At 49.4% G+C, this 26,044-nt stretch overlaps 1 protein-coding gene across 3 annotated transcripts in view; it reads left to right on the plus strand.

The window, feature by feature from the left end:
• The window catches only part of APLP2 (amyloid beta precursor like protein 2), a 72,658-nt gene that overhangs the window by 40,876 nt on the left and 5,738 nt on the right, over positions 1 to 26,044 (plus strand). The window contains exons 4-14 of one of the 3 annotated variants that reach the window (XM_062197358.1): positions 8,559 to 8,671; positions 9,690 to 9,856; positions 10,239 to 10,453; positions 11,403 to 11,570; positions 14,235 to 14,365; positions 15,563 to 15,637; positions 16,726 to 16,884; positions 17,988 to 18,116; positions 20,499 to 20,598; positions 22,245 to 22,397; positions 23,842 to 23,877. In XM_062197358.1, coding sequence (XP_062053342.1) covers positions 8,559 to 8,671; positions 9,690 to 9,856; positions 10,239 to 10,453; positions 11,403 to 11,570; positions 14,235 to 14,365; positions 15,563 to 15,637; positions 16,726 to 16,884; positions 17,988 to 18,116; positions 20,499 to 20,598; positions 22,245 to 22,397; positions 23,842 to 23,877 — 1,446 coding nt within the window. The remainder of the gene's footprint in view (positions 1 to 8,558; positions 8,672 to 9,689; positions 9,857 to 10,238; positions 10,454 to 11,402; positions 11,571 to 14,234; positions 14,366 to 15,562; positions 15,638 to 16,725; positions 16,885 to 17,987; positions 18,117 to 20,498; positions 20,599 to 22,244; positions 22,398 to 23,841; positions 23,878 to 26,044) is intronic. The other 2 variants (XM_062197356.1, XM_062197357.1) reach the window with 2 other exon arrangements.

Raw genomic sequence — 26,044 nt, forward strand, 5'->3', positions numbered from 1 at the left:
AATTTGAGTTTGTCAGTGGACCTTTGGTTTGCACAGTTTTGAGGGAACTGTCACAGAAATGCTCTCATTGCATCCTGACTGGGAGTTGTGTCATGTCAGTTTCATTAGTGGTGACAACTTTCATCACATGACTACATGATGTCTGCATCATTCATTCATTAGGTGCTCATTGTCCAGACTTGGCCAGTGGGAGCCCCTTTATCTGGCTCTGGTGTCCTTTTAACATGTTCTTATCCCCCCCACATCCTCCAAAAAACAAGGAAAACCAAGAAACGTGTTCCTATCATTCTCTGAGGAATTCCATACTTTCCAGTGCAGAAGGTGCTGTATTGTCTTACCCTACTCTTGGTGTCGGCCATTTCTCTAAGAAGCTGTGATTTTTCTTAGTGGGGAATGGTCTGCAGAGCCCAGGATCTGGCATTAGGTGTACTGACTGCTGTGAGGATGTTACTTTCTTTAGACCCATTGAGTGAACAGAGTTTACAAATCCTCTCCTTACACACACAGGTATATAAATCTATATTACTATGTCAGTCTCCGTGTGCATATTAAAAATAGTGAGCTGTGGTGGTATCTCCGGTTCTGCTCTCCTCGGTATATTTACTTCTTTGCTCAGTATCCGTTGTAAATAACCAGTCTCTACTTTTTAAAAACAAGTTGCTGGGATACAACTTATGTACTGTGCAGCTTGCCCATTTAAAAGTATACAGTTTAATGTTTTACGGTGTTGTTCGCTTAGTTGTGCAGTCATACACAACTCTTTAAACCTGCAGACTGTACTAAAATTGAAAGTAAAAACGGAGAGCCTGTGCACTTGATGTACCAGAAGTAACCATGGTTTGTCCTTTCGTCTGTCCTGGGGTGCATACCACATGTTGGAGACATGTAGTATGTTTGGCTTCAGCCCTGAAACTCTAAGATCTTGCTGCTCAGCCAACCCAGAGCCTAGACAAGGCCAGATGAAAGGTGAGGAGGAGGGGGAAAGGAGAAAACAGCCCGTGTGTTGTTGATCGGGTGTCTGTCACGTCGATTGGTTTGCTTCTCCCAGGTGCTTACCTCTGTCCCCAGGTTTTGCTTGTTTCTTGTTGTTTCTGTAAGGTGGAGGGCAAGAGTAAAGTCTCGCTCCCTACGCTTGCAAGCAAGTAGAGAGCGCACAGTAGGCCGCTGGCAGTGTTTGCGTCAGCTCAGGGGCCGCACAGCCTGCAGGTGGCCGTGGTCCTCACTCCACTCAGCTGCCCTGTTCTAAGAGTGTGCTTCATTGCCCATCGGTCTGACACACTTTTTTTAATTTTCAAAATTGTGACTCCTTTAAACTAGCGTTTGGTATATTTAGTGAGAAGTTATAGTTTAATCCCCTCCTTAAGATGAACCTTTATATCTTAAATACTAATTGTATCCTGATTATCCATAAAAATTTTATGTAATAAGGGTGACTCTAGGACAGAGTTTGCAATAAGGAGCAAAACTACAGCTGTTTTGGGGGGAATGGGGCGATTTTAGTCATCTCTGAGGTTTATATATATAGACTGGCTCTAGTGCCAAAATAACTTGGTGAACCCATGACTGTTTTTGTTTTGATCATTTTGGATGGAGAGTTGGGCCGAGAGCGTTACTGTGATGTGAAAACTAGGAGATTCTCAGTTAATATCTGTTTTAAAGTGGAAGCTAATCTCAGCAGCTGTGGAAGCACCTCCAGCAGTGGTGTCTCAGTATGCCAGAGCAGCTCATTTGGCCACGTCAGGTGCCCCTCTGCGGATTGTCTAGCCTCTGAATTCTTGATAGCTCAGCCCCAATTCACCGTGGTTTCTAGTGTGGACCCTGTGCAAGAGAATGTTTGTTTTAGATCCTTCTCAGAGCCTTCTTAACCTCACAGACAGGGGCAGCTAGCTCCCAGTTCCCATTACATATGGCTGTTTCCTCCCACCTGAGTCCAGCACCCAGGACTCCCTGACTGATGCAGCTGTGGAGTGCTTTGGTGGTAGGTTTATTTATACACATGGGTATTGGTGACGGCGCTTCCCCAAATGGGTTAACAGCCTCTGTTACTCTGAAAGGAATTCCATCAACTCTGTAAACCTGGAAGGCTGCTGTGGCCCAGCTGGAGGGAGGAGATCTGAGTAAACTCTGCAGTTTAATGTTTTACACATAGTCAGTGATGCAGCCATACCCAGCTCTTTAAGCACACAGGGAGTGAACAGAGGCTGGAGATGGTAACTGCCAGCCCAAGTGAAATCTCGTGGGTTAGATTTTGCTCTCTTGCCCTAATCCTTGATTAGTAGACACCGTGGAGTTCTATGTTCATTCAGTGACTTGGAAATCATGCTCACTATGTTGTACTGCAGTTGATTAAATTGACGATTGTTACAAGCTTGATGTAAACGTTTAAAGTGAGACCAGACCATTTTGTTGTTGTATAAAAGAGTGACACTGGTCTGCCTAGATAAGTTTTTTTTTTTTCTCTCTCATAGAAGCTTCTGATAAACAATGGCAACAAAGGCCAAAGGTAGTAATGAAATGATAGAACGGATGCGGGGATGAAATGTGCTTCCTCTTTCAGTTTACTTTCTTAAAAGTTTATGTTCCCATGAAACAGCTTTGCAGTGGGATCAGGGAGTAAAAACAGTCATTTCTAGTTTTTGCACTCAGTTAACCATGCTTTAGCAATTTGGTGTATAGAGAAATATACCAAATATCTTTGGGTATTCATGATGCTTTAAAATTTCTTTTTCTTTTTTTAAGATTTATTTATTTGAAAGACAGAGTACAGAGAGAAAGAGAGAGACAGAGAGAGAGGTCTTCCATCCACTGGTTTACTCCCCAGATGGCTGCAACGGCTGGAGCTGCGCCGATCCGAAGCCAGGAGCCAAGAGCTTCATCCGGGTCTCCTATATGGGTGCCGGGGCCCAAGGACTTGGGCCATCTTCCACTGCTTTTTCAGGCCATAGCGGAGAACTGGATTGGAAGAGGAGCAACCAGGACTAGAACCGGCACCCATATGGGATGCCAGTGCTTCAGGCCAGGGCTTTAACCCACTGTACCACAGTGCTGGCTCCCTAAAATTTCTTTTTCTAAATGGGATCATTCTATATATACCTTTTAAAAAAAATTTATTCGGCTCACTAGGCTAATCCTCCGCCTTGTGGCACCGGCACACCGGGTTCTAGTCCCGGTCGGGGTGCTGGATTCTATCCTGGTTGCCCCTCTTCCAGGCCAGCTCTCTGCTGTGGCCCGGGAAGGCAGTGGAGGATGGCCCAAGTGCTTGGGCCCTGCACCCCATGGGAGACCAGGATAAGCACCTGGCTCCTGCCATCGGATCAGCGCGGTGCGCCGGCCGCAGCGCGCCTACCGCAGCGGCCATTGGAAGGTGAACCAACGGCAAAAGGAAGACCTTTCTCTCTGTCTCTCTCTTTCACTGTCCACTCTGCCTGTCAAAAAAAAAAGAAAGAAAAAAAATTTATTTATTTATTTATTTGAAAGGCAGTTGCAGAGAGAGAGAGAGAGAGAATCTTCCATCCACTGGTTCACTCCTCAAATGGTTGCAACAGCTGGAGCTGAGCCTATCCAAAGCCAGGATCCAGGAGCTTCTTCCAGGTCTCCCATGTGGATGCTGGGGCCCAAGCACTTGGGCCATCTTCCACTGCTTTCCAGGCCATAGCAGAGAGCTGGATTGGAAGTAGAGCAGCCGGGACTTGAACCGGTACCCATATGGGATGCACACTGCAGGTGGTGGCTTTACCTGCTATGCCACAGTGCTGGCCCCAATGCTACATAAACTTTTTAAGTTGACATACATTGAGCATTTGCTATGTGCTACTCTGAGGGGTTCATACATCTTTGAATAAAAGATAAATTTGGCCTTAACTAGCTTTAAGGAAGAGGGGTTAGGAGTATTGGGGGTGCTTATTGCTTTTGTTTGTTTGCTTCATGGATTTTTTAAAATTATCAAACCATCATGGAAAGTTTTCCATGTCAGGCATAAACATAAGCCATATTTCTTATGACCCTGTGGTAGTCTATTGAATACAGGTACCCTCATTTAGCTAATTCTCTTTTGGTGGCTATTTAGGTTGGTCCTGTTTTTTTGATGTTAATAATAACACTGTTAACAAATATCTTTGTTCACTTGCTTTGTTATTTCCTTAGGGTATATTTTTAGAATTGGATTTGCTGGAATCAAAGAGGTTTTTTGTTTGTTTTTGAAGATTTTATTTTTATATTTAATTTTATTTTTATATTTAGTGTTGTCAATCCTTTTCTGGTTTTGTGGAAGTCAGATTGATCCAATCATGAATAAGTTGGTGGCATTCAGCATGGAGTTAATTATTTAATTTCTGGAATTTATAAAAGGTGCTTTGATCCTAAGTTCCATTTTAACCATGAAATATTTCAAGCCTCTTGGAAAATTGAGACATAAGGTGATGGGCACCCGTGGCCTCCCCATGTGGATTTCAGTTCCTCACTGCCCCGTCTGGAGGCGACCACCTCCCGGTGTGCCTGTGTCCTTCTCAGGTGTGTTTCTGAGCTCTGCCACTTGTGGATGTTGTCTGTGAGTCGCTTGCAGCTGTCTTCAGACACACGAGTGGGGTTCTGTACTTGACTTTTTACAATTCAGTTGCACTTTACATGATTTTGGAGTTTTTTCGAGGTATTATATATACATACATACATATACATATATATAATTCGTTTTAAGCTGCTCTGTAGTATTCCATTATCAAAAAAAAGTTTTAACATTTCTGAAGAACACATACTCAATAGTGAAATTTCTATTTAAATTCTTTCCTTGTTAGAATTGTACAAACAGAAATGAGATTTTACAAATTAAAGTGCATTAACTGCTTTTTCATTATAGATTGCTTTGTAACTTTGGTTATATGGTTTCTACAAAGCTGGTTACACTAGACTTTATAATAAAGTATTAATGTCCACCATTAAGAGCCAACACCTGAGTAGTGCCCACCGTTGACCAGTTTCTGTTCTGAGCTTCTCATATGTTGTGTGCAGTAGATCATTAAGTCCTTACAATAGCAAGATAAGGAAACTTAGGCACAGAATGTCGGGGAACTTGCCTGAGATCTCCTTGCTAGTAGACGACAGTGCCGAGGCTAAACCCTGGTATTGTCATCGTATATACACTTGAGATGCTTTTTGTCATAAATTAACAAGTGTAAAAATTGCCCACTTCGTACAGAATAGTCACATTAAGCCATGTAAGTTGGTGGCTGGATTCAGAATCGGACTAGTTTCTACTTATCAGGGTTATGTTCACCAGTAGAGGCGGATCCTAGTGTCCCAGGGCGGTCTTTGGTACTGTTAAGTACTGATTGTAAGTCCAGCTGACTGGAAAGCTTGTGGGTGGAGCCTTTAGGCTCCTCAGGGGGCAGTGCTGTGTCTAACTGACCTCAGGTTTCCTGTGTTAATCTTAGGTGGAGCTGGATCAGCTGGTGCTGACACCCGAGTGCCCTGTGTAGCGCTGTTTGCATGTGGGGAGACTGTGTGGCCTGTAACACCAGGAGCTCATCTCCCTGCTGAGCAGCTCCCTCTCTCCTACCCCTTGCACTGACCTCTGCCACAGCCAAGGATACAGCCATGACAGTGCGGTTCTGCAGAGACCTTGTGCTAGCTGAGCCCTAAGACCTTTTGCAGACACATCTCTGTCTTACACCTTCCTTGTAAAAAAGCTGGCGTTGTGGCATAGCGCAGTGCAGCGGGATCCCGTGTGAGTGCCAGTTGGGAGTTGTAGCTGCTCCACTTCCTATCCAGCTCCCTAGATGTCCCTGGGAAAGCAGCAGAAGGTGGCCCACGTACTTGGTTCCTTGTCATTCACGTTGGGAGGCCTGGGTGGAATTCTGGGACCCTGGCCCCTGGCTCCTGACTTTGCCTGGCCCAGCCCTGACCTTGTGACCATTTGGAGAGTGAACCAGTGGCCTGATGATTGATCAGTCCTTCGATCTCTCGAGATCAGACGAGATCTGGCACATTTAGGGTGGTATGGCTGTAGGCAGATCTATCTATCTTTATCTCTCCCTCTCTCCGTGTCACTCTGCCTTTCAAATAAACAAATCTTGAAAGAAAGAAAAAAAAAAAACCTCAGAGGTTCTGCTGCCTACAGTCTCCTTCCCTTGTCCCTGCTCAGTGTGTCTCGGAGCTGGGTGCACTTTCCCCATGTTCTCTCACTCCTGAGACCCTGTGTGGAGCACTGGGCTGTGCATTAAAAAATCACTTGGGGTGCTTGTTCAGCACAAACTGCTGAGTCTCACTGGATGCTGCTGAGTCAGAATCGGGGTGAGAGTCCAGTGATAGACATATATTTTTAACTTTTTATTATGGAAAGTTACAAGCATATCCAAACATAGTGACAGTTGTACAATTAAGCCCCTGTGTCCCCATTGCCTGGGTGTTTAACGGTCATCAGCTTGAAAGCCTGTCTTACTTCATCTCTGGCCCTACTCCTATCCATTGCAACCCCTGATTATTTGGAAACAGATGAGGGACCATTTTTTTTTCTCACGAATAATAGCTATGTGTGTTTTTCTCCCACTTTTTTTATTTTTGAAAAAGTTGGACCCAAAGAAAAAAAAGAGTGAGTGTTTCCTTAGCTTCTCCAGTCTTGTCTGATTTATCTCAGGGAGGATGGAAGGATGGGGGAGATACCTTTTTTGGTTTCTAAACCATTGGAAAGTCAGTTGGGGCATCATAACCGCTCAGTTCTAAATGCCTCAGCTTGTTTCTCCGAAGAGTAGGACATTCCCCTGGGTAATAACAATACAGTTGTCACACTTTGGAAATTTCCCTGAAAATTCCACACTTTGGAATGTCCAAATAACGTTCTCTTTAGACTCCTTTGTAAAGGTTCACACATTATGTTTGCTTTTATTTTTTTAAAGATTTATTTATTTGAAAGGCAGAGAGAGAGGTATGTCTTCTGTCTGCTGGTTCACTCCCCAAATAGCCACAATGGCTAGGGCTGGTTTGATCTGAAGCCAGGAGCCTGGAGCTTCCTCCAGGTCACCCACATGGGTACAGGGGCCCAAGGACTTGGGCCATCTTCTACTGCTTTCCTAGGCCATAGCAGGGAGCTGGATCGGAAGTGGAGCAGCCAGGACTTGAACCAGTGCCCATATGGGATGCCAGCACTGCAGGTGGCAGCTCTACCTGCTACACCACAGCACCAGCACCTCACACATTATATTTGATCTAGAACGCTTTCTGAATCTCTTTAAAGAAATCTTTGAAGACTGATTTTTTTTTTTTTTAACAGGCAGAGTGGACAGTGAGAGAGAGGAACAGAGAGAAAGGTCTTCCTTTGCCATTGGTTCACCCCCTCAATGGCCACTGCAGCTGGCGCGCCGCGGCCGGCGCACCGCGCTGATCCGAAGGCAGGAGCCAGGTGCTTCTCCTGGTCTCCCATGGGGTGCAGGGCCCAAGGACTTGGGCCATCCTCCACTGCACTCCCGGGCCACAGCAGAGAGCTGGCCTGGAAGAGGGGCAACCGGGACAGAATCCGGTGCCTCGACTGGGACTAGAACCCGGTGTGCCGGCGCCGCAGGTGGAGGGTTAGCCTAGTGAGCTGCAGCGCCAGCCTGAAGACTGATTTTCTTAAGAGTCCTTGCCATACTGTTTTCAACAGAGTATGTGTAAATTTGGATTTATTTGGGCAGAAATAGCATGTAGGTGATATGTTCACGTAGGGTCCAGTACTGTAGCGAAGCAGGTTAAAGCCCTTGCATGCAGTGCCTGCATTCCATATGGGTGCTGGTTCGAGTCCCGGCTGCTCTGATCTAGCACCCTGCTACTGCACCTGGGAAAGCATCAGAAGATGGCCCAAGTCCTTGGGCCCCTGCACCCATGTGGGAGGCCTGGAGGAAGTTCCTGGCTCCTGGCTTCAGCCTGGTCCAGCCCGAGTCTTTGCGGCCATTTGGAGAGTGAAACAGCGAAGGGAAAACCTGTTTTTCTTTGCCTCTACTTCTCTGTAACTCCAGCTTTTAAATAAATAAAAGGATAATTAAAAGAAGACATCACATGTATTAGTTTTGTCCATTGTAGATGATGTTAAGCTGATCACTTGGTGAAGGTAGTTCTTGCTAGGGTTTCCCATATTAAGGACAGTGTGCTCCTTTGTAATGGTGGCTTACCTGAAGAAAGATTCGTGAGTACTGTAGAGTTTCCTGGGTACTTTGTTATTAAAACAATAGGTGCGACCTTTCTCTCTGTCTCTCTCACTGTCTATAACTCTACCTGTCAAATAAAAAAAAAAAAACAATGGGTGCAAGCAGTGATATTTACATGAGTGCGGAGGTCGTGGGGAGTAGCTCTGTGTGTTGGAGGTGGTCGTGGAGGGGGGTCCTCGTTCTATTCCCATCATGTGATGCTGTTGCCCTGGAATGAGAATGTAAAGGATTGTGGGCAGGGAAGCCTTAGGACAGTTCCTGGCATCCTGGCTCTGAAGGAATGGTGTGTTGTTACAGCTGGATGGCCAACACGACAGCCTACAGTGAGGGTCATTGTCACCTTGAATCACGATCAGATTTGCTTCTGACAAAAGTTCTCTTTTCCAGTGGGTGAATTTGTCAGTGATGTTCTGCTAGTTCCGGAAAAGTGCCAGTTTTTCCACAAAGAACGAGTGGAGGTGTGCGAGAACCACCAGCACTGGCACACTGTAGTCAAGGAGGTAAGGGAATGCCGGGGAGAAGTCAGATGTTTCCGGTGAGGTGAGAAGGGAGCATTCGGCTCCAGATCTCTGTGCGCATGCGTTTAGCGTTCGTATTTCCTCTCTGTCTCCTTGAAGTTTGCAGTTCCTTCGCTCTCCTATACTAGAAATACTTGGGAGAGGTTTCTGTAGGGACATTGAGTGTTTAGCCAGCACCTGAAGGATGTTGAGCAAGGACACTGGGTGCTGGAGGCAGGCAAGGACTGGCCAGAACCAGCCTCGTGGCACAGCCACTTGTCGCAGCTGCTTGTGACTTCTGCATCCGCATCAAAGTGCCAGTTGATCCCGGCTGCTCCACTTCCAGCCCAGCTCCCTGGGAAAGCAGCGGCTAATGGCTGGACCACCTGGTTCCCTGCCACTCGTGTTGGAGAACCAGATGGAGTTTGTGGCGCCTGATGTGGGCCTGGCCCGGCCCCAGTGGTTTCGGCCATTCGGGAAGTGGACCAGCAGATTCTCTGTGTCACTCTGCCTTTCATGTAAACCAGTAAGTCGTGGAAGACAAAAAAGAGAGAAGTAGCTGGCTACAGAAAACCCAGGTCTGGACTCACCCAGAGAAGGATGGCACGGCATTTTGTTCTTCTGGTGGAGAAAAACACCCTTTGTTGCTGTTGTCTTCTGAGGTTGGGTTGGTTTCTGGGCAGCAGGTGAATTCTGAAACAGTACTTGCACCAGTGGTGCAGGTAAACTAGTGCTGACCACCTTCCACTGGGGCTGATGATCCCCCGGGAGCAGCTCCCTTCTCCTTCATTTTTTTTTTCCAGTTTGGGCTTTCAGTGTTTCTGGCTCAGATGGTATTTCCCCCATTGTAAGTTAAGTCCAATTTATAAATCTTAAAATAGCCTCACATAAGCTTGTCCATACGAGGCAGTATTCCCTGGTGATTTGATGAGGGTTTCTTGGGGACGAAGCCAGGGGTCTGGGAGTATTGGACAGATTTACTGCGGAGCGTGTTCTGAGGTGGTGTGTGGCTCTCTTGCAGGCATGTCTGACTCAGGGAATGACCTTATATAGCTATGGCATGCTGCTGCCTTGTGGGGTAGACCAGTTCCACGGCACTGAATACGTGTGCTGCCCTCAAACAAAAGAGGAGGAGGAGGAGGAGGAGGAAGAGGAAGAGGAAGAGGAAGACTATGATATTTATAAAAGGTGAACTCTTGTCCTGAGCTATGAAACTGTTTTGTCCGGCTTAGCCCTGTCGTAAAAGCAGATCCAGCGGGCATTCCCTCGCTAGGCTGGCGTCCATTCAGCCGACAGTTCATTGCAGCCCTAGTGAATCCCAGGAGCCCCTGGGACTTTTGGCTTTCCGTCATTCGGGGCCACATTATTTTCTGCAGAATCATGCAGTCTGTGTTTGTTAACTCTCGCCTTTTGCTGATGGGGCTGGGCTGGGCTGGGCTGGGCTGCAGGGCACAGCTGAATCGAGCTGAGCTTATTTCCTGTCTGTGTGCCAGAAGAGGGAAGGGAAGTGTGTTGCGCTTTGTGCATGGGAGTTGGTGCTAACCTTCCCTGTTCCTCCTGTGGCCTTCAGCGAATTTCCTACTGAAGCAGATTTGGAAGACTTCACAGAAGCAGCTGTGGACGACGACGACGAGGACGACGACGATGAGGAAGGGGAGGACGTGGTGGAAGACCGCGATTACTACTACGACACCTTTAAAGGGGAAGACTACAACGAGGAGAGCCCAACCGAGCCGGGCGGCGAGAGCACCGTCCCCGACAAGGAGGTCACTCACGATGTCAAAGGTAACCACGTGGTTTCTGTTCACCTCGGTGTCTGTAGTGCGTTCCCCACAGGTAAGTCCTGGAGGGCAAGGTGGTGTCTCAGCACGGAAGGGCGGCTCCACGCAGGCCAGGCACGTCCAGAACAGGGAGCAGGGGGGAAGGGACAGCCCAGCCCAGCGCTGGGCAGAGTTCTTCCCTTCAGCCGGGCGTTCTCGCCCCAAGAGGAGCTCCCCTCTGCAGTGCTGCTCAGGTCCCGGCTTCTCGCCACACCTGGTGTGTGCTGCAGTCTGCAGGCTGCCCTGTTTGTCCAGATGGTTGTCGCCGAGGGGGTGGAGTCTGCTGACCTGCTGGCATCGTACTGGGATGGCCCGCTTTCCCGTCTTTCCAATTTAACAAAGAAGAGCTTGTGATAGTCCAGAGCCGTGCACACACAGCCTCCTGTTGGTGTGTGTTTCCAACCAGTTAGAGGCCGAGACGCCATTTAGGACCTATTCAGGGGAAATGACTTCGTCGACGTAGAAGTTTCTGATGGACTTTTGGAGAACAAAACAGAAAGCACACGCCCTTTGCTTGTGCTTCAGTATTTACTGTGGTGATTGTTGCCACTTCCAATGGCCTTGCCAACTGCATAGTCTCCTTGGCTCCTTGAGACCCCAAAATGGACACGTTAGGGCGATATCTCCCCTGATCCATAGACAGGAGCCTTGCGGAGCTGTGAGGGAATTCCTGTGTGTCAACCTGTGTATCAGTCTAGACTCCAGACATGAAGGGGAAAAAAGTGATTTCACTCCCTAAAATGCCTGCCTTACCTGGGGAGTAGACTGTGTGCCCAGAATGCCTGATGTATGGTGACTTAGGTTGGCCACGGTGTCCAGGCTGGAACAGTCCTGCCCGTGGCTGGCCCAGAGCACTAGAAAACATTTGAAGCGACTGCCTCTGTCCTGCTGACGCTCTGACCATTTCCACACAGCTGTCTGCTCCCAGGAGGCCATGACGGGGCCCTGCCGGGCCGTGATGCCTCGTTGGTACTTCGACGTCTCCAAGGGAAAGTGCATGCGCTTTATATATGGCGGCTGCGGCGGCAACAGGAACAATTTTGAGTCTGAGGATTATTGTATGGCTGTGTGTAAAGCGATGAGTAAGTCCCGCCTTGCACTGGCCCTGCGCAGCGGCGCTGTCCTGTCCAGCCTTCTGTCCTCCCTGGCCGTCCTCGTGACCACATCTGTGTCGTGTGCCCGCCGACTCAGGTGTTTGCTGTCAGTCGTTTCTCCCTTCATCCTTGTGCTTTCTAGATCTAGGCTTTGCTTGCCTGTGGGAAGCTCAGTTCTCTGTGTCCCGTGCTCACCGTGTGTCTGGTGGTGGTGCTGTGCCCCCTTTCTGGTGCAGGGGCGGCCTGGCCGGGGTCTTGTTCTTTTTCAGCTGGTGGCAGCCGCAGGCTTCCAGGGTGTGTTAGTGTCCGTTGGGGAGGCAGCCAGCTGTCGGCTGCCTGTGGTTGAAAGGCTCCCTGTGTGTGCTCAGGTCCTGGCTCTGCCTCTCGTTCTTGTCTTTGAACTGTCTTGTTGTTGACTCCTGTGGTGCATGTCCCCCGATGGGATGCCTGCCCTCAAAAGGAGTGGCAGCAGAAATACAGGGAGAGTCTAGAAAATGCAGATATTTTGCGTTAGGCACTCCAGGGACAGAGACTGCAGCCAAGGGGGCAGCGACTCCATTTCTCCAGTAATTGGGAGGCACCAGCTCATGCAGGCCTGCAGGAAGTGTGGGACTGGCAGGCCCATGGTTCAGTTGAGTCGGGTTTATGGTAGACAGAGGTTGGAGAAGAACTCTCCACTTACTTTTGAAGCCCCCACCCCCATCCCCCACCCTGCGTTAGGCACCCGTATGTTGGGAAAATTCCCAGGCCATATGGTTTTCCTTGGATCCTACTCTGGGCTTCATCAGAATAACGAATTTCTCCCTGTTCCTTGTGGATGCTCAGAAGGTTTTTGGCTGTAGCTTTTGACGATTGTTCATTCAGATACCTCCACGTTCCCTTTCTTCTGTCCACTGGAAGATTTTTAAATCATAACAAGCTGTGAGTGTATCTGCTCCAGCTGCTGTGCAGAGGAAGGGCTGTTTTTATTTGATACAGTTGGAAAGGTAAAACAAGTCCTTAGGGAACTTAGGCGAATAGACCATTCATTCCAGAAAGGTAGAGAAACTATCGTGATATTTATCACTATGTAAAACTGCTCGAAGTAAGCATCAACAAGCACCGGTTTGAGCTGAAAGATCTCACTGAACACGGAGGTGGTGGTTCTACCCAAAAGGATCAGCCAGAGAGTGCTACGGGAGGGGAGGTCCGTTCCGCTGGCGGGGAGAAGCAGTCGGGGTCGCCGGCTGGAGGACTCCTAGGAGCATCAGGGTTTCTTTGAGGCACAGAGGCGGTCAGGTGGGCTGGCCTTGTGAGCCAGCCAGAAGCGTGTTGTTCTGGCCTGTGCACGCTCGCCTACCCTGTTTCCAGCGTGTGTTCTGCACTGTTTGTCTAGCCCATGATGGCCAGCAGCAGCCATCCACAGCACATGCGCGTTTACACTCGAGGTTTATGGCCCTGATGGTGACGTGTGCAGTGGCACGGTGGACTTCAGGGCTGGAGGATTCTCCTTGGCTCATCTTCCGAGTGTCTTGGGGAAGGTGGTTTGCTAAGCTGTGTATTCCGATTTAGTTCTTCTGAAAGCTGGATATTGAGATCCTTTTTAGATTTAGGTAGGACTCCGGGAGTCTTCACAAGATTTTAGTTGTAGCTTTTAGGTTTATTAAATAAGAGGGGCCAAAGAAAAGACGCTTCTGACAGAAAAATTTTGGTGTGATTGGGAAATTTGTAGCTTTAGTTGCAAGTTGTATGGTTGTTTTGAATGTATTAAAATTATGCAGTTTGGACTTGAGTTTGTTTCTGAAGTAAAAATTAGTTGAATCTTGGGATTTGCACGCCACGTAACTCTAATATTATGTATGACGCACTAAGCAGTTACACATGCTTCCTCTTCAGGTAGGCAAGTCGCGAGTGAAATGGGCTAGTAAGTGCTTCCGTGGGTACTGTGGCAAAGGGAGCCTTGTAGGCCTGAGGTCCCACATGTCCCAGACCCGCAGGGAGGTGGCCTTGAGCTCTGGGAGACACCTGGGAAGGCCAGGGGGTCAGTGTCGAGGGTTAGGAAGCTCAGAATGTGCCCCCGCAGCAGGCGGTGTTTGGTCGGACACCGAGGTTAGCTAGCCTGCCCTCTGTGCTGGAACTGGGTGACGAGTGCTCAGAAACGTAGCGAGAGTGATTTTTGACTTTCTCCTCGCAGGCCCTCTGCAAAGGACGTTGAGTTGAACCTGTTTCCCAGCATAAGTTAGCTCTAAAGATGAGCAGGAGAGAGGAAGGGGGCTGACCGCCGGTTCCTTCGCAGTGGCCGTGGGCTGCCTCTGGGAGGCCTGCCTGCAGCCCCGCGTCCGCCGGGCGCTGGCGGTGAGCAGCAATAAGCCAGCTCCTCTTCAGGTTTTAGGCACCGAAGGGGAGGTGCAGAAAAGGCCATGTCTTTTCATGCTGATGATACCAGCAGTGAGCTGTGAGGCGAGTGCCACGTTAGCGTGCCCGACATGGTTGATGAAAAAATACTAGGTAAGGAAGGTTGGCGCTGTCATGAACCAAGTGAAGACTTCCACGGTCCCACAAGATACACTGAGTCCGTCCTGCAGGCCCTGAGCGTGGTCTCCCCAGAGCACAGTGCAGCTCGGGCAGCGTGCCTGACCCTCAAAGAGGACCCTGTCTGCCACTCTGTTTCAGTTCCCCCGACTCCTCTGCCCACCAATGACGTGGACGTGTACTTCGAGACCTCTGCCGACGACAACGAACATGCCCGCTTCCAGAAGGCTAAGGAGCAGCTGGAAATTCGGCACCGCAATCGAATGGACAGGGTAACCTTGGCACTTCCCTTGGCTTCTTGGTGTATGGCATTGGGCAGCTCGGCTTTCACAGCTGAAGAAAGTGACACCATCTCCCTGGAGGGTCCTGCTCACCGGGTGAGGCCAGGGGTGCCGCCCTGCCCTCCCCCAACTCCGCGGTAATAGGGTCGCCCTGGGGCGCTTACCCTGCTTTAGAGGCTGGGGAGTAGTTGGTTATGCACTGGTTACTTTCCTTTGCCGTCATCCTGCTTTCAAGTTTTTTTTTCTAACTTTAAAGAAGGAAACTTGATATTCTGTCATAGATAGAATGGTATAAATAGTATCATTTGCCATGAGAAGAAAGTAGCTGTAAAAATATGTTAGAGGACACATCTACTAATCCATTCTAGCCAGATACTATTGCCTGCTTGAAATGTCTGTCTGAGGAAGCTGCTTTTCCGTTTAAAGGGGTGTTAAGTGTTTGAGCAGCAGGAGCACCAAAGGGCAGCTTTCTTCTAGTTTAGGGTTTGGAGGAAAATGGAAAAGGGAATGCCTTGTAGGCCTGAGGGCCCACATGTCACCAGCACTGGGCTTATACTTTGAGAAGTGCTCATTGTTTTATCCATATCCGTTCTTTAAAAGACTCAGTAATTTTGAAAGTCAGATTTACAGAGAGAGAAGGGAGAGTGACATCTTCATATGCAGGTTCACTCCCCAGCTGGCTGCAATGGCCAGCACTGAGCCAGACCAAAGCCAAGAGCTTCATCCGGGTCCCCCATGTGGGTGGCAGGGGCCCCAACACTTGAGCCATCTTCTGCTGCTTTTCTCAGGCCATTATCAGGGCCTGGAATGGAAGTGGAGAAGCCAGAACATGAACTGGTACCCAGATGAGAAGCCAGTGTCATGGGCAGTGGCTTTACCTGCAACCCAAAATGCTGGCCCCATCGGTTCTGAGAATTAGGTATTGACCTCATTTTTTTTGGTGAGGAGACAAAGGCACAGAGACTTTAGAAAAAGAGGGAGGAGGTCATGGAATTGAAGGTGCATTTGGGGTCAGCTGAGGCCCAGAACCTTCTGGGACAGTAACGCCTTGAGTTCCTAGAGATTCTGGGACGGTTTTCTTCTACCCAGTTTCTAACATCAGGTTCAGGGCCTGGCAGAACTGTCAGAGAACGGAGGGTTATCTCGGGATTGCTCTCTGGTGATAGTGGTTTTTGACCTTTGTTCCAGGTAAAGAAGGAATGGGAAGAGGCAGAGCTTCAAGCCAAGAACCTCCCCAAAGCAGAGAGGCAGACGCTCATTCAGGTACGAGTCTTCCTCAGGGACAAAGCTGTCAGCGCAACCTGACACATGGCCAGAGCCCAGCTCCCAGGAATTCAGCCTCAGCACCACCTTTCCGGGGAAGGCCCGAGTCACAAGGAAGTAATAAGCGGCCCTGTGTTTGTTGTTCCTCTCTGGTATCACTCACCTGTGGCAGAAGGAAACAGGACACTGGGACACACCCAGTTCACCCTGGAAGGAACCTTGGCTCGGCTGCCACGTTAGTTCTGCTTGCCTGGCAGGAGCTGTCTCTTGTCTTTGTTCTTAGTCTGTGCCTGGTTTTCCAGCAGTCCTGACCCGTTCTGTCTTTGTGGGCTAGTTAAAAGTCCAAGAGGCAGGAAGCACAGGTTTCTGATGCACGCTGAAGCCTTTCCGTGGTGGCAGCGAGCTGCGTTCTGCTTCATGGAGGACGCAGCGTCGCTAGGAGGATGGATAGCAATTTAAAAGATGCATTTGGCTTTGGAACGCTTCGCTACATTTTAAATTGGAACTGAAATCTTTCTTAGGATGTTATTGACACGTTAGTGGAAGACCTGTGTTGTTTTGTTTTGTTTCACTAACTCAAAGAAAATCTAAGTTTTAATGCCTGCATAAGCCAGTGTTGATATTTAGTTCAACAGCCTTGAACTCTAGCTGTGAACCTGGCCAGATGCTTCTCAGGTAGCTTGCCCTTCATGACTTCACAGAGTGACCCAGCATCCCCCACAACACTGCTGGGCGATGTTTCAAACCATTACCCTTGAAATCGGCCCCTTGCCACCCTGTGAAAAGGACAGCATCCTTTTCCTGTAGCCCACGTGGTGAAACCAGGCGTTGGGCTTGCAGCAGTAGTGCCCTCAGTTACAGAAATACTAAGGCGTCTTTGGAACACTGAGACGGAGCGTGTTCCCCGTGGGTTAGGAAGCGATCACCCCGACGGGAAGCAGATCCTTTGATCGCACTCTTGTTCCCCTCTGGGTCTGCTACAGACCCGCCCAGACACGGGCCGAGGGGAAGCATCGGGCCCGAGGTTGCTTCTTGGACCCGCTTCTGGTGCCGCATCGTGGTATGTTGCTCCTCCTGTCTTGGCCTAGCATTTCCAAGCCATGGTGAAAGCCTTAGAGAAGGAAGCAGCGAGCGAGAAGCAGCAGCTGGTGGAGACGCACCTGGCTCGGGTGGAAGCCATGCTGAACGACCGCCGGCGGATGGCTCTGGAGAATTACCTGGCCGCCCTGCAGTCCGACCCGCCACGGGTGAGTCATTGTCGCCTGTCCTCGAGCGGCCCACGTGAGGAGCCAGCGTGACACACAGGTTGTAAACACTGTATTTTATGACAGATTTAGGCAAAGCTGAAGGTAAGGAGAGATTAGGGACGGCGAAGACGTTATGTTCTGGTCGCTGCCCCTCGGAGCTTAGCAGTACATCACGGTGAGCCTGCGTAGACCTGTGATGTGAAGTCTTTTATGCTAGAAAAGCATAACCTCGGGGTATTGTTTGGTAATTATCCAATTATTGACTTTTCTGTGGTAGCTGTTCAAAGAATGAAACATGCCTTCTATGAATGGAGGCCTTTGAACCAGTTCCATCCTAAAATAAGATTATGAATAAAAGCATAAGGTAATTTATATTGAACCTTTTATGCGAGTGGTCTTGAGCTTTTTCCATGGCTGAGCTCTGACCTGCCGGTAGAAAGGATTAGAAAGGAGGATGTTGGTGTGCAGTGAGGTCTGCCCTTTGGGTTTTGCCGGAGACCGCCTGGCCCGTAACAGGGGTCGGAGGCTGCGCCAGGAAGCAGGCTAGAGCAGCTTGGCAGCGGGCTGGGGATTATCAAGGAACCAGTGTAACTCTGGAACATAGATTTTGTTACTTTATTTAGAAAACTAGTTTCTTGTTACTTGGTAACCTAAAAAAAAGGCTCTCATTCTTGTGTCTAACTGAACTGTACATTCTTTCTTTAAAAAATTATTTACTTGAAAAGCAGAGACAGACGCAATTCTCATCTGCTGGGTCACTCTGCCAAGGCTTGCAACAGTCAGGGCTGGGCCAGGCCCAAGCCAGGAGCCAGACATTCAATCCTGGTCCCGCATGTGGGTGGCAGCAGCTCAGCTACGTTAGCTGTCGTCTCCTGCTACCTTCAGGGTGCACGTTACCAGGAAGCTGGGAACTGAAGCACAGGCCAGGCACGCCAACGTGGGACGCTGGTGTCCCACGCAGTGTCTAACTGCTGTGCCAGTGCTCGTGCCGTGAACTCGTGGAGCTTTTCTTTTTTTGAGATCCAGTTTTTTTCTGGAGCTTTTTCCTGCCTGTTTTCAATTTTCTAGTCTCTGGGTGGTAAAACAACTGTTCTACCTTGCAGCCATATCGCATCCTCCACGCCTTGCGGCGGTATGTCCGTGCCGAGAACAAAGATCGCCTGCATACCATCCGTCATTACCAGCATGTGCTGGCTGTTGACCCAGAAAAGGCCGCCCAGATGAAATCACAGGTACACCAGACAGAGTGTGTTCTCGTGGAGAGATGCGGCCTTGGCCGTGGTCGGACAGCATGGCTAGTTATGCTTGGAAAATGGTATTTGATAGTTGGTTATTGCAAAGCTGCAAACTTCAAACATATCTTTCCATATTTATTTATTTTAAAGGTTTATGTATCTGTTTGAAAGGCAGGGCATCAGAGGGAAAGACAAGTCTTCCGTCCTCTGCTTCACTCCCTAAGTGGCTGCAGTAGCCAGGGCTGAGCCAGGAACCAGGAGCTCTTATCTGGGTCTCCTACGTGGGTGGCAGGGATCCAGGTACCTGGGCCTCCTCCAGATGCATTAGGGAGCTGGTTCAGAAAGGGAGCAACTGGAACTCAAACCAGCACTCTGATACGGGAACGCCAGTGGGGTCGCAAGCTGTAGCTTAACCTGGTGCACCACAATGCTGGCCCCTCCATACCTTTTTATATTAAGTACTTCCATGCTTAAGTTTCAGAAATGCATGATTATATTGAAGAAATAAATCTATTTCTAAATTGGTTTTTATGACAGCCTATTTCTGATTTAGAAAATGACCAGAATTAATACTTAAAATCCTTTTCTAGATAAATGTATGAAGTAGGTCTTAAAAGCTTGTCTCCTGGTGTTGTGCCTTTCGGTGTGTGTTTAGGTAGACACCTCTTGTATTCCTGGGTTATGTCCCATGCTGGATCCAGCTTTGCTTCTCAACCCTCTCTAGAGATTTGGTTTTGGTTCTTCTTTCTCATTTTACGATTGTCCATATTTTAGCTTGAATTTTACTTTTTTTCTTGCATTCATAGAAAATGAACTTGCCTGCAGGGCTGCTGGCTTCCTTGTAAACTCAGCCTACTAGTTTTCCTAGAGGGGCTTTATAATACGACATCACCATTCCTATTTTATTTCTCCCATATTGTAAGCACAGTGAGTGCAGTGCTGACTGTGAGGGCCAGCGTATGTGGGCTACACTGACGGCCATGGTTGCTTGCCATTCTCCTGGGAGTTCCTGTGTGTATTGTGACTGGTGGGGACACCCAGCTCTGCTGCGTGCTATTTAGGATCTGCTCTCAGCCACTAGTTCTGCCATAGCTTGGCTGCTGAGTGATAGTATCCTGTTGTGTGTTCCCTGTTCTGTCATTTAAACCTTGGAAAAATCTGAAGATATTCAGCCTTCAGCAACTTGTGCCCTGTGTGGTTGCCTGGATACCAGTGATAAGATGCTCTTACCCTCACAGGATACTCTAATTGCTAGTATTCCACCCCGTGGCTCCTGCCATCCTCTGGGTACCAGCCATCCTCTCTCAGATGGCCCCTTAATCATCCAGGAAGTATAACAGTGTCAGCGCAGGCTGGGACTGAGCGGTGCAGCGCAGCTCCATATGCGTTTTTTCTCCAAGGCCCCTCATTCTTGGGCTTTCCCATCAATTTGCTTGATTGATAGAATGGCAAATATAAAATTAAATTGCTTTCATCCTTGCTTTTAAAGGTCAGAAAGACATCAATCTGTAATAAAAGCATCTTTCCATTTAACTTTTTTTTTTCGTTTTGATCCTTCATGTTAATGGCTTCAAGCTCGTGTTAACTAATCCAGTGGCTTACAGCACCCTCTTTAGGAAATGCTCAGTAACTGCAAGTGTAGCTTGGCTTAGAGGAGCTGATGTGAGCAACAAACATACTGTTGCCTCTCTCTGCCATTGACATGACGTTAGCTCAGATCTCGCTTCAAAGCCACTCTGAAAAGCTTTAAAAATAAGTGATCACTTTCACTGGCTTTTTTGGGGTTGTGCTAGTGGAACTTGTGTTCAGAAAAGGTGGCTTTGATATGAGCCATGATAGATAGGTCTCCTCTAACACCCCTTTGGGTCAGATTTGTTCATATACGGCATGAGTTTTTCAGAGAGTAGCTTAGCAATAGGAGGAAATTGGTTCTGTTCTTGACACTATACTGGTTTTAGGCAGTTGCTTCACTAAGCAAAATCCATCAGTGGTCCTCCTCTACCCAGCATGCACCTGTAATCAGAGTTCCAGTCTTTGCATCCCTTTAATCTGACCAGTGGCAAAAATTAACTCTTCACTGAGCAGAACTCTCTTGAGCGTGCAGCATTGTACAAAGTAGGGTTCTTTCTGACTCAGTACAGTTAAACAGTAGGTACCCCGTACGAAAATCAAAGCAGAAAGTGGCTAGTGGACCTTCTTTGTTTTAACTCAGAGCAGCCTCTGTCGGTGAATTCTTGCATAACCTGGTGGTGTTATATTCAGTCAGAACATATCTGTAAACTTAGAGAGAGAGAGAGTGTGTCTGTCTTTGCAAGCTCCCCCTGGCCCCGGCCTGGTTGTTTTCAGTGACAAGACCTCTGCACCGTAACTTGCTTCCAGGTGATGACACATCTCCATGTGATTGAAGAAAGGAGGAACCAAAGCCTCTCCCTGCTCTACAAAGTACCTTACGTCGCCCAGGAAATTCAAGAGGAAATCGGTGGGTACTGACTGTCTCAGGGTCAGCTGGGACTCCTTGCTGAGGCCAAGGGTGGTGGCCAGGCAGGCTTTGAGGTGCGGGGAGCAAGTGAGCCAGCCTGGTGAAGTTGGGCGTTAGCACGCCAGGGTTTCCAAGGTCTGGAAGTCCGCAGGCGCCTGGCCAGGTCGGGAATCGGCAAGGACAGATGCACTGGCCGGGAGCCACAGAGCCTCGAGTTTCACTGACCTTCACCATTAGCGGAAGAAAATCTGGAGTGTGAAATTGCAAGGGGTGGGGAAGCTTCCTGTTTCCACCCTCCCCAAACTGCTGGGGTACCTCAAAGCATGCTGTCGGACACAAATTCTCGTCTCCTGTCCCTCTCCCAGTCCTGATCTTCCTCATTTATTCAGCAGATGCTGTTGTGTGTACTGTGTGTCACAGGGTAAGATGGTGTGCCGGCAGACAGCATCTGCTGGAGTCCCTATTACAGCCGGAGGAAACCGGTGTGACACACACACACACACACACACAGCCGCATGGGGTTGGGGGAGTGGCCAGAGGCCAGGGCTGCCGCCTCTGCAAGGAGGTAACCTGATTCTGAGTGATACGCGGAGCCACCCATGCAGCCGTCCCGAGGGATGCGCACCCTTAGCCGAGGAGGGAACTGCCACTCTGAAAGAGCGGAAGCAGGCGGCACCTCTGAGTTGTTGTGTGACAGGGAAATGAAATCAAGGCGTTGGAGTTTTGTTCCAGGCTGATGAGAAGCTGCTGAAGGGCTTTAAGCTGAGCAATGATTAGATCTAGAATATTTTTAAAAAAGAACATGAGTTGGTGGGCAAAAAAAAAGATGGCTTGGCTGCTGTGGGGAGAGTTGATTAAAACTGGAAAGCAGCCAGGAAGCAATTAAACCAACCCAGGCGCGAGGCGAGGTGGTGTGCCTGGAGAAGGTAGCCCGGAGCTGGCTCTGCAGGGCACATGCTGCGGGGTGGGGCTGGGGGCGGAGGGACGAGTGTCCAGACTGGCGCTCAGGCAGCTGGGGGCGGGGGGTGCCACCTTTCCCGAGGCGGGGAAGAGAATCGGGAGTTCTGATGTTTGCTGTTGGGCGTGGTGGGGAGGTCTAGCGCCGGCTGATGGAGGCACGAGGCAGAAGGCAGGTGGTAGGCATGGGACGCACGTCTGGGGGTGCTGGAGTCTGGGTGGCGTTTAAAACTGGCGTTGGGGAGAAAGCACCTGAAGCAGCGGTTCCGTGGGATGAGTGGTCTGGAGTGTGCAGACGACAGGCATGCTGTTGGTTTGGGGTACTGACCGTTTGCTAGTTGGGGATGTTAGGTGTTCTTTCCAGTAGGGAGAAGTTGGGAGAGAGGGTGATGGGTGTATCCATCTGCGTGGCTATAGCGGTCCTGTCACTATGCATATGGCTATCAAAACACCACGTGGTACTCAAATACATGTTGAAAAAATAAACCTGGCATTGAAGGAGACCCCTGGGGGTGTTGCTGTGGGAGGGGGTCAAGGGGTCAGCTGAAGTTTGTGGGCTGCCAGGACCCTGTCCTTAGCAGATCTCGCGCCCTCGGAGGACAAGCCCTGACCCTATCAGACCGCTGGCCTGGGGCCCGGACGCCAGTCCTGAAAGCTGCCTTGTCGGTTCCCCACTGTGCCTTTGTCAGATGAGCTCCTCCAGGAACAGCGTGCGGACATGGACCAGTTCACGGCCTCCATCTCCGAGAGCCCAGTGGATGTCCGGGTGAGCTCCGAGGAGAGCGAGGAGATCCCGCCGTTCTACCCCTTCCACCCCTTCCCGGCCTTGCCTGAGAACGAAGGTACGTGTGACTCAGTGCCGCTTCTTTGGCCGTGGGGTGGGAGAAGACCACACGAGGACATGGAAGTCCCTTTGGTAAAGCCGGCTTGAGCTGGGGGGTTGTGCCCATGGTAAGGTCTCGGGGAAGGGGACTGGGTTCACGGGCTCCAGCTGTGTGCAGCATCCTGCAGCTGCCCGCAGGTGGCAGGTGTCACCTGGAAGTTCGAACTGTTCGGCCATTCTATAGATGGGTTGCCTCCAGCCTGCTGTTCTTCAGCTGAGTGATGCCCTCTGTGTGCAGGTCACTTTGCAGCTCAGATAGCACCTTCGTGGTATGTCCCCGGAGGGGTAGCGGAGACCTGGAGCAGGTGCCGTGACTGGCTGCAGGTCCCATCTCTGGACATAAGATGGCGTGAGACGCGCTGTGTCCTCTGGTTCTGTCAGGCCTGTTTCCTCTGTTCCCTGGCTGGCCCTTGATATCTCAGAGTATCTCCACGTGCTGTGAGTCTGCGAACAAGCCGCTGAGAGCAGTCGGTGTAATCAGACCCTATGCTGCGGGGCGGCTAATGGCAGGAGAGATAAAAGTGGCTCACCTCCGCGGAGTCCATGCCGTAGCCAGCTTAGCTAAGCCTCTCACACGGGTGGGCTCCCTCAAGCCTCAGGATAACCCTCTAAGGTAGGCACTTTGGTGCCTGTGTCTGGGGATCCTATGGTGTAAGGAGGTGAAATTACTTGGCCAGGCCCACGCAGCTTGTGGGTGGAGAGCAGGGGTTTGAACTTGGACTCCTGCAGTCGTTACAGGACACTCCCTCACCACTCCCCCCGACTCCGTGTGGCCCCGAGACAGGCCGCAGAGGGTGCTGAGGAAGGGTAGCATGTGTCCCCCGTAGCCCTCAGCTTCTAACAGGCCTGTCAGCCCCGCCTTCTCGGAGGTCCGTACCCAGGGCATGTGACCCTCCAGCAGGAAGAGCAGACCAGCAAACGTAGCCGCTGCATAGGTGTGGAAGGAAGCACCATGCATGCCCTAGGCCTGCTCTCACAAATCCCAGGCCTCAGCGGGACCAGGCCTGGGAGCTACCTGTGTGTTGGGGTCAGAGCATCTTGGACAGAGCTGAACTCCAGGAGGACCTAGCCCCCTTGTCCCCAAACCACAGTCGATGCTAACTATAGTTTGTTAAGAAACACAATTTTGTGGGCAGAGCTGAAAAATTTGGACATCTTCCAAAATTTCCCTCGAAAGGCCCAAAACACACCTACTCCTTTTTTCTCCCTTACCAAGGATACCTTCCAGTGATTCACTGTGGATCTTACGGCTGGTTTGTTTGTGGGATGTTTCAGGCATGGTCTGTTATACAGGAAGAAAATTTTTTGTTCACTTTATAGCTAGGAATTTTGAAAGAAGCCATTTTCTTTCTTAATCTCCTCTTGTGCTGTTTTGTTTTCTTTATTGTTTTTCTTTCTGCTAGACACTCAGCCGGAGTTGTACCACCCAATGAAAAAAGGTTGGTTTGTCCAAGACGCTCCCTGTGAGCCCTTCATTCCTTTTCACTTCCCCAGTGTGTCAGAAGTTTCATTTTCTGTTTCATGCCATCACCTGATTTTTGTCCGCCTCATTTTCTTCAGCCGTGGCTGTGAGTAGAGCCAGCGTAGTCCTCCTTCCGCGTGCTAACACACTGCCCTCACTGCCCAGCACTGAGTCCAGTGCCAGGGGTGTGGCTCACCGTGTAGCCATCCCGGGCTTTCCTTCTGAGATGCCCGGAGAACGCACAGTCACTCAAGTAGATGCTTTCGTACAGAGATTCCCGTAATCTGGACAGGTCTCTAAGGCGCATCCACTTGAAACAGCCTGACGGTGCATCGCTTGCATATATTAGAGTATGCTTAAGTTACACTCAGATGCAGTCAGCCTTTCACCCCTTCGTTTTCCTCTGCTAGCCCCACTTAACATCTGTCCCCTTTCCATTCAGCTACCCTTGCCCTCTGTCTGTGCCAGCTGTCTCTTGTCCCCGGAGCTGTAGCATTCCCTAGAACCTTGGAAGCTGATGGGTGAAGCAGGTGGATACTGTGAATTCTGGCTGCAGTGAGTGTCCAGTGTTCAAAAACAGTCACCGTTGTAAAAGGCCCTGGGCCAGACGCTTTGTATGCTTGATCTCGCCTAGCCCTCTGGTCGTTTCTGTGGGCTAGGGTCTTCAGCTCTATTTTATAGATCAGATAATCAAAGAACCCTCTGAGATGACACAACTTAGTCCGAACTGTGAGTTTAAGAAGGGGAGGAATGAGGCTTTGACCCCAGTTCTGTGTCCCCAAAGCCCTAGCGATTTCTGTTACGTTAGCCGCAGAGTCCTCCCGGGTGTCTGGGTGGTCCAGCCTCTAGAGCTGTCCTAAGCAGTCACTTCATGTTCTGACTTTGGCAGACTGATGACGGACGGGCCAAGCGGTGTTCCCTGGCCAAGAATTTGGGGTTCTGGTTTCTGCCCCCAGCTTGTTGCCAGAATATAAAAATGTATTTGGAGTCTTCTGAAAATCACTTTTGTGTAAAATCTTTACTTTGTGTTACTTAGTTATGCCTCTTCTTGGAGATCACTGTGCTCACATTCCTCTCGGCGGCACCGTGTAGATGTTATAGATAAAGAGGAACTCGGAGTTTAGCTGGATCTTTGCCTTCATGCTTTAGCCATTAACTCTGGGTTTCTGGAAGTCACTTGTTTAATCATTTTATTTATCATTATTATTATTTATTTATTTGAAAGGCAGAGAAAACTCCTGTCTTGCTGGTTTGCTCCCCAAATGTCTGCAATGGCTGGGGCAGAGCCAGGAGTCAGATACACTCTGAGGTCTCCCATGTGGATGGCAGGAACCCAGTTACTGGAGCTGTCACCCACTTATCTCCCAGGATCTACACTGGCAAGAAGTTAGAACAAGGGTTGAGCCCAAGCGGTCTGATGTGGAATGTGGGTGCTGAGCTGGTCTCTTCACTGTCAGGCCAGGTGCCCACCCCAGTCCTAAACATTCTGGAAAACCAAAGGAGTTCTGCTCAGTGTCAGAAATACGTAGGGGCTGTACCATCAACAACAGTATTACAACAGTCTGGACTGGCCGTAGGACTTCAGTTAGTTATTTCAATGCCACGCTAATTTTCAGATAGATTCCTGCCCTTGTGATCTTTAAAATTCTGAGCAAGAGAAAGGAGAAAGCTCCAAACTCGGATTCACTGAGCTTGGTCATAAGCATCCTCACTTCAGGGTTCCTGCTTTCAAACAGTCAGCATGCAGTATCTCTGTTTCATTGGCATTTTGACGCTACAAAAGCCCCCCCTAATTAACTACGGTGAAGTTATACAGTTCTTCTTCAGTGAAAGCTTTGGAAAGAAATTGCATCATTTTTGGCTGCATTGTAAGAAGTTAATGCATTAGCCAGTTTGCAAGTTCAGCAGCTGTAATAGCTCTTATTAATTGCTCCGTGTTAAGGACAGATCTACTTGTGAGCAGGAATGCTTCGCTGTGGAAAGACCCAGGGAGAGCTGTGCTTGGTGTGTACGGGTCGTTCCCAAGCGTGCTGTCAGCTTGACCTCTGTGTAAACGCTTCAAGTCATAGACTTGTATGTAGAACCGTATATGTTTTATTAATAAGAAACTCTGTGTGGTACTAGGGACCACATACACTGAAAGT

This window comes from Lepus europaeus, chromosome 7 (assembly GCF_033115175.1).
Source record: "Lepus europaeus isolate LE1 chromosome 7, mLepTim1.pri, whole genome shotgun sequence".
Classification (NCBI taxonomy): domain Eukaryota; kingdom Metazoa; phylum Chordata; class Mammalia; order Lagomorpha; family Leporidae; genus Lepus; species Lepus europaeus.